We start from the raw sequence: 8,700 nt of genomic DNA on the forward strand, positions 1-8,700 counted from the left end.
TAACAATATTATTGCAGTGTTAATAAGATGGACTGTTCCATGCCTTAAAGCTAGGACATGGCAAGTATCTCACAGCCTTTGGACAGGTGACATACTTGCTTACAGTCAACATGTCCCACAGGGCTGTGTCCTAGGCCTACACTTGTTTAACTTGTATCTTTCAGATTTATGTTTTTCATCTGAGATTTTCTATGGTCTTTATACAGATGACTTGAAAATAAGAATGCTGACTAAATTTGTTTCAGACAGGTCACGTCTGCAAAAGACCTTGCCTAAACTGACCATTTGGGCATAGAAGAATAATATGCTGATAGACATATCAAAACCAAAATTTGGAGACATACATTGAAAACTGATTGAAACTGTGGATTCACCTGAGTACCCTGGGTATATTGATAGCTAAAACAGAGAGGTTTTCTGATCATACCAATTTCTTAATGACAATTATAAAACTATAGGATGTACAAAGCATTTTAAAAATTATATGAAATTGAAATGATGAAACTATTTTTTATAAGTTACACTAGACACAAAACAAGAGTATAGGATAACAACATGGAGACCTCATAAGAAAACTAGCAGGAGTAAATTGGAAATGCTACAATTAAAATGTACCAAGGGCATCTACGGATGTGAACATTTAAGTTATTATGAAAGATTAAAATATCTGAACTTGTACAGTGTCTCAGAAAGATATTTAAGAAGAGACTGTATTCTGGCATATAGGGCATTTAGATACAACTACCCCTGGGAATGCTTGGGGTATCAAAGGATAGCAGACAATCATTGATCAGCTTGTATAGAAGATATAGGAATGAGAGATATACTAACTGCTTTGCAGACACTAGTTTAGATATTTTTAAGTACAACAAGGACACATTATGGGGATGACTGTTCTGATATAATGGCAGGCTAGAAGGGCATTTTTACCTATACCATTAATACTTATTTGTATATGTGTATAAAATATTTCCTAAGTACTGCAGAAACAAATATCTGAAATGACAATCTTGTAAAAAAAAACAAATGTACTTAATCAATCATTCTAAATAAACTGTCTTTTATATGTCTTAACATAGTAGAACAACAGTAAGCATTCCAAGCATTTTTAAAATATAAATTGTGAAAGAAATATTTGGGCAAAATAAATGTGTTTAAACTGACTGTTAAGATATATGTGACATAAGCCTGATAAGGTCTAAGTTGCAGTATGTTTTAATGTCTTTATAACTTGCATTATCTTTCCAGGACAGCTATGCTGTTTGTAGAAAGAAAAAAAAACAGACTGGTGAAATGCATACCCTGCCTCACCCTCAGAGATGCCTATCTTATGTGTTTTGCAGGCTAAAGCTCATAGTAGGATGGAATAATACATTGAATCATGTATTACTAATCACATGTAAAGAAAATACCAGGCAGTCAGCTAGTAAGTCTTCTTAATAGTCTATAGCCTTAGCATGATAGTGCTGACTGCACACTCATACATAATTCATCCAGTCTTGTTTTCAGTAGCTTTTTCTGACTTAGTATGCATTTCAGCAGATGTTATCCCTGTAATACATCTTTGAATAGACACCAGTCTGTTGACATTGCAGAATCACTTATATGCTTTTCTTATTCTTTTCTTCATACAGATGTGGTACCTCCAGGAGATACAGCTGCTGAACGTCATATCTTGTCATCTTATGGACTTCTGCTATTGAGCATTTTTGTATGGCTCAGATGATGATCCTCTACTTTTCACTTGCAGGAACATGATGGGACAACTAGTCTTTTTGCCACCTTCCTGCCATATACATATCTTCCTCACTTTGATAACCTCAAAAGGCACATATGTGTCAATTGCAACCAAAGACTTACAATACTAGGCCATGACCTGAAACTGACTGATGCTCTAAAGACTTACTGGCAAATATCAAAACTGTAAAGAATTCTTTTTTTCCTTGAGATAAAAAAAAAAAAGACTGCTTCCACTTAGAAGTTTACAGACCTTTATTTTAAAAAGAAAAAAAGCACAAGTTTGTACTACAGAGAAACTTCCTTTTAGATGTCCAGCTAAGGATCTAACCCATGATAACTAGCAGGAAAGTATTGTTTCTGAATGACTTTGACTCCTGCCAAGTACACAGGATACTTAAAATCAAGAAGACATGCATCATATCATGTTATCAGTTGCAATGACCTACTAAGAAACTTTAATTAATAGCTGTTTCCAGATGACAGTCATAAGTCCTCCACTGTCAGCATGTACGCCACTGTGCATCTGTATACATGCACACACATATAAGTACTCATAGCCCTTATTATGTAGCTTCCATGCATTTATTTTAGTGGCATAGCCAATGCGAGTGCACTATGCTTTCAGGATAAGCTGAAACTATCATGCATTTCATAGGATGAGTCTGAATCTTGTTCTTTAGCAAAAGGCTGCTAGTTGAAGTAGGATGTAGCACAGAGCAGCATGGTTTCCTATTGCTGTCAATAGCAAACATTTATATATCAGGTTACTTCACTGTTTTCTTATCTTTTTTTTTTTTTTGGGAGAGGGTGTTTCTTGCACATTCATATTACACAACTAAATGCCTCTAATCATGTCTAAAACCATGTCTTACTCTTCGGGGATACTGCATTGTACTCAGTAGCAAAAAGTGCATCTGAGTGGGTGAAATAAATCAGGATGGCATTACTGCAGCTCAATGGTGTCTGATGCAGCAAAGCGCATTTACAGAACAACTCCAGGTTAAGAACCATGTAACTTAGTAGTATTGGCAAGAAATAAATGTTAGAGGATGACATGCATAAGGTGTGTTTTGATAAAATTCAGCTCTCTTTATTATCTGTTATTTTTTTCAATATAGTCCGTGCAAGTCATTGGCAGATATTAACTCTTGCCATACATGTCATGCCCAGTCAATTGAAAATGTGAGTCTTATTTAGACAGAACTGTCAATAAGGTAGTGATTGTGAGAGGATTAATAAAGAAGATATAAGTATATTAGGGTATTCCACTGCATGGGTTGGGGGTCAACAAAGAAAAGGTAGTATTCGACAAAAATAGGAAATCCAGCACAAATGTGCTGTATTGTGCTTGTTTACCTGAAAACAATTGCTTATTTCAACTGCAGATAATATATTTTGAAGAAAGAGTTAATGTGGAGAGTAATGCATTATGAAAGGAAGAAAGGTATGCTTCTTACTCAAGGTGTCAATGTTTGTAAACTTCTGTCCTTTCACTAACCTATGTAAATAGTGGATGCCAGCATTCTTATTATTTTAAAAACTTTATTGAATCTTTTAAATTACCATAAATTTTCTGCATTCCTTGCATCAAATGTGGCTAATAGCAAATTGATTAAAAGGTAGCTCAGTTTTATCAAACTGTAACATATTGCTGACTGTCAAGTACCTATAGAAATTTGTCTACTTATTCTGTAGGCCAAAGTCTAAGAAAAATATAGATAGATAGACAGACAGAACACTGAAGACCACCAACACTGAAGACCACTTTTCCATAAAACTATGCAGTATAGTAGTGCAGAAATTTCCAATACCAAGAATGAAATCATATAACAGGTTTTGCACCAAGTAAACAAAAATTAAATTGAAAGATATAGTCTACTGATATGATTCACAGTACCTTTTTTCATAATCGAAAAGTCACCTGAAAATAAGGACTAACAGTTATGCGCAGACAATTTCCTTCTGCATCAGCATGAGACAGGAATCATATACAGGTACCATCAGCCAGAATCTCCTCTCCTCAGCCTCCACTGGATTCCCCTTTCATTATGATGTCCATGCCTTTCCATGAATACTCCGGGAATGTTTCTTCATTACTGCAATATTGACTACGCAAAATCTTTACTCTAAGCAAGCACTCCTCTTCATGAAAGATTCATTTCTCTGTAACTGTAGGATTAGAACCCTCATTTTAAGCATCACAGATTATGTGTCATTAACATATTGAGAGTATTAGCTAATAAAATCATCCAGCAACATTGACTACACAATGTTCTTAAAGTAACAGTCTCCTACATCATCTTGGAAAATATTCAACAAGTGGTAGCCATTTGTAATGTTGGCACCCACTGCAGTGAGTGCCATTATGCTGAGAGTGAATGGACGGATTTCAGGATTTACAAATACCAAGTCAGGAGACTGTCATCGCTTAAGAATATTCCCTTTTCACTGAGGTATGACTGTTTCAGAGTTGATATAAATATGTATGAGGGGTGTAGTGACTTCCCCCTCACAAATCAAGGGGTGTATGAGGGCTTCCCCCTCACACATCAAGGGGCATATGGGGGCTTCACCTTCACACATCAAGGGGTGTATGGGTGCTTCCCCCTCACACATCAAGGGGTGTATGAGGCTTTTTTCATTTATTGGCATTGTAATTTCAAGTGCTGAGATCTCAATAGGCAGTCCTCAGCAGCCCCATGTGTATATAACTGTATGTTTGAAGAATCTAAGTCAAAAAAAGTATAAAACTACAAAGTAGTCAAGGTACAAATCAGTCAACAGGGTGGATGTTTCTACTAGCAACCATGGATGTTCAGGTGGAGCTTCATGAAGTAAACAAAAAAAAGGTTAATCAGGATTCAGTTTCTTCCAAAGAATATTAAGTTGAGCTACCATGTTATGGTTATGATTACTCTGACATTCAACATTAAATAGAAAGCTATTTTGGTGCTTTGAACTGTATTATTTGCTTTCCTCTGCATTGTCCACACGGTGTTTCATATACACCATGCTGTACATATACATGTATGTATGTGTGTGTGTGTTTGTGTATGTGTGTGTATATATATATATATATATATATATATATATATATATATAGACATATGTGTATAGTTTTGATGACTTTAAGTTTATCCCATAAGCTTTTCAGATTGGATTCATTATACGCTAGGATAAAATGGATGTAGTTGTGTTTGGTCAAACTCATCTCAAAATTGTTGCTCTTCTCCATCATTGCTTTCTTCAGGAAATTGCGGCCACTATGTTTCCTGATTGTCCACAGAATGCTAACATTTAATTTTTTTGATCAGGTTGAATTTCAGTCTAGTTATACTCGGCAAATTTGTTGCTTACAGTCATAGTGGAAGCTTTGAAATAACATGCATGCACAATTACAGAAATTTGTAAATTTCCATACACCAAATGAATCCATTTTAAACTATGAAGCACTTAAGTAGAAATATTGTGCAATAATGAAAAATGTAATATTTCTATATGTATTATTTTACCTATCCTGCCTTCATTGAAATGCCTTCTTCAAGAAGGTCTCACATTCATCTATGTCTCAGCTAGTGTGCATATGTGTTTTATAATTATTATACACTTTCTACAAAATAGCCATGAAGTACAGTATTTCATTGAATACAATCCTCATGGTATATCTACATGTATATATCCATATATGTGGGTAGATATAGATATGTATACACACATGCATGCGCACACACACACACACACACACACACACACACACACACACACACACATGCACATACATATTTAATAGATTTAATAAAAAAAATTATAATGTCTGTAATACATATCAACAAAAATTACCATGAGGGCTAATAGTCATTTTTTTGTTTGTTTGTTTGCTTGTTGGTTTATTTGTTTGTAATTTTTAACATATTCTTGGCAATGTTTTTCCTATCTACTTTCAACCCCATGGATAGACATATTTCCAATCATATAAACTTACTTGACCAAGTAGCAAGGCAGCAGTTATTCATATATTTTACATTGTTTCAAAAAACAGATCTTAAATTTACAAATTTGATTTAGTTAAACTTAAATTATTTTTTGACCGTAAACTGTAAAAACTAATGAAAAAAGAGGTTCATTTAGACTAGCATTCAGAGATAGCCGAAGTTTCTGCAATTACAATTCAAGTCAGCAAAGTTGAAAAAACTGTTACAAACATTTATAGTACACTTCTGAATTTTCAGATTGTCCACATTTTTTAATGTATATGTCATTTGTTCATAAAAAAGTTAAAAGAAAACATGTTTTTTATACAAACACACAATCTTTTAGTACCAGACTATTGACAACATAAAGTCATAAAGTGAACAATGCAGCAAGAATCTGCATGAACACCAGGTTCAGTGGCATACGGGGATGGAGGCCTGGATAAGACACAGGCAACCCCTGCTTGAATAGCCATTGAGCACTGTAGGATGCAGAGACAGTGTGAGAATCAAATCCTTGTTAAAGCTGCCATTCCCAGAGTGAGGGAAAGTGGAGTTTCTGCTCATATTTTGCCATGTTCCTGGTGATGGGAATGGTTTCATAATTATGATTCAAATGGCAATTTGAATGTCATCATTAATGGGGAATCCAGAGTTACTGAAGTTAAGTAAATTATGGTGATGCATGTGATATCACCATCTCCATCCAGTTAGGGCATAAGAAATCCCTTGGTCTGTTTGAGAGTGTATGTGCTGCTATTGGCTGTTCTGCTCTGATCCAGCTGCCCTTCCCAAAGCACTATGGGTATAGCCCCAGCCCCTGGGGGGGTCATACTGGGGACATTATGTAAAACTGAGCAACAATAGCCATCTTAGACAGCAGCTGATGGTCTGCTGGAGGCCATGAAAAGGAAGCCAAAAAAAATGCAGAAGCATTCACATACATGGATGTAAACAAGACCTCTCAACTGTGCAGATTTTTGAAGAACTTCCAGAATTTTGCCTCATATCTTTAGACAGTTCCTCATAAAATTTGTGGTTTTCTATCAAATCATTATAAACTGAACTCAATAAATAGTGACATGCATTTGAGTTTCAGGCTTCATATCCTTCAGAAAGTGCATGCTAACACAAATCATGTTATTCTAGGAACTTTTTTAAGTTTATAAGAGCAATTTTTAAAATCTGTCCCTATTTGGGTCTTTGGTATCGCCATTATTTAAGGTTTTGTCCAGATTTCTTGTTCTAAGGGGTTGAAAGGTATGATGTAAACACAGTAAATTGGGCTGTTGATTCATTTATGTGCATGTGTGCTTCTGCAAGGATAACTTCAATTGTACAATGTAATTGTGTAAAATGTTAAGAAAGACCTTTTTCAGTTCAGGTTTCTGCACAATAGGAAAAATCATTGTCCAGACACCGGTAAAGCTAGATATACATATTTCTAGTGAAACTAACCAACTTGGGCTTCACCTTTTTGAGAAAACTAGAAGAGTACTTTGCACATCTATCATCACCATGCCTGGATTGATGATTAGTGCTTTACTAAACACTGCTGCAGTACTATACGCTGCCCTGCTAAGCAGCAGGTATTCCTGAAAACCCCTGTGTTCACTGTTTTTCAGTCTAATCTAATAAGTACTAATTTATTTGTTTCTAGAGGCAAACAGGACTTCCTACTGTAATTATGAGACCCGTAATGGTGACTCCTGTCATTATAAAACAAAAAAAATAAAACTAAAGGAAAACAGTGGATATCAACAAAATATTCTCTTTTAAAGTTGCTTTTTTGCATGGTGCATGCCCCCCTTAACACTCCCAGAGTGGGGTTAGTATCCCCACACCACATTATGTATATCTATAGCTATATCTATATCTTTATAAATGAGTGCAGTAGATTTGATCCTTACATTCATTTTTTTCATTACCTTTTGTTAAGAGGGTTGTTTTTGTTTTATCAAACTGCAGGTTCATCGCAAGATGATGGCTGCTTTGCATGTGGGATTGCTTTTCAGTTGGGAGTGGGATTTTGCCCTTCCTCTCCCCTTTGTTGTGTAATCTCAGAGTTGGTATATATAATTATCAAGGGTTGTTGAGTGCCTCCCTGCGAAAGTGATATTTGTTTTTTTTTTTTGGGTTTGCATGGGTCAAGGTTTGTTCTCAGTGCATGTGTATTGGCATGTCAAGTGATTTAGTTTCAACCATTTGTCGTTAATGTAGTGTATGCTAATGTAGTTGGTTGGTGATGATGTAAGTACACATAAACATACACACATATATATATATATATATCTATCTGTCTGTCTATATATATATATATATATATATATATATATATATATATGTGTGTGTGTGTGTGTGTGTGTGTGTGTGTGTAGTGTGTGTGTGTGTGTGTGTGTATATATATATATATATATATATATATATATATATATATATATATATATATTTTTTTTTTTTTTTTTTAAGCTGTATTGCTCCCCTAAATGAAGTGTTTTCCATTGAAGTAGTACCATATTTTATTTCATTGCCCTCTCTATGGTATGACACAGACAACATTCTTTTAAGGTGCATTATTCAGTAGCAGTATACTGAAAAGGATTGTTTTTGTAAATAAAATGATAGTATATCACAGTTGCAGATCTGTTTGAAAAGCTCAGTTATTTCACATTAGCTCCTTAAGACTAGGAGTTAGGAGTTTGCTGCCTACATTTGTTGCATCTGTTGCGTTGCTTGGACAAAGTGAGATATGGAAGATAGGGGGGCCACTCAAACCACTATCAGTAGCATAAATGAGTCAGTACTTTGCAAAATACCTTTCCTTATCACTGCCTGGTTGACATAATTATCAACTTAAGTTTCTTCCCTGACCTTATATAAATATGATGCACAATTGCAGAGTGTGCATGTGTCTGTTTGTCTGTCTTGTGGGGGGTCTGAATAGCATGACCTTGATGTTTCTGTAATTCATCACATGTGCTTCTTGCTT

General features: G+C 35.1%; 1 protein-coding gene across 1 annotated transcript in view; it reads left to right on the forward strand.

The window, feature by feature from the left end:
• Positions 1-2,799, forward strand: part of MDGA1 (MAM domain containing glycosylphosphatidylinositol anchor 1) — a 3,256,518-nt gene extending 3,253,719 nt beyond the window's left edge. Inside the window, exon 17 of the mRNA XM_044060326.1 lies at positions 1,635-2,799. Coding sequence (XP_043916261.1) covers positions 1,635-1,726 — 92 coding nt within the window. The 3' untranslated portion in view covers positions 1,727-2,799. The remainder of the gene's footprint in view (positions 1-1,634) is intronic.
• The last annotated feature ends 5,901 nt before the right edge of the window (positions 2,800-8,700 follow it).

Source organism: Protopterus annectens, chromosome 1.part0, assembly GCF_019279795.1.
Source record: "Protopterus annectens isolate FY-2018-M chromosome 1.part0, PAN1.0, whole genome shotgun sequence".
NCBI lineage: Eukaryota > Metazoa > Chordata > Ceratodontiformes > Protopteridae > Protopterus > Protopterus annectens.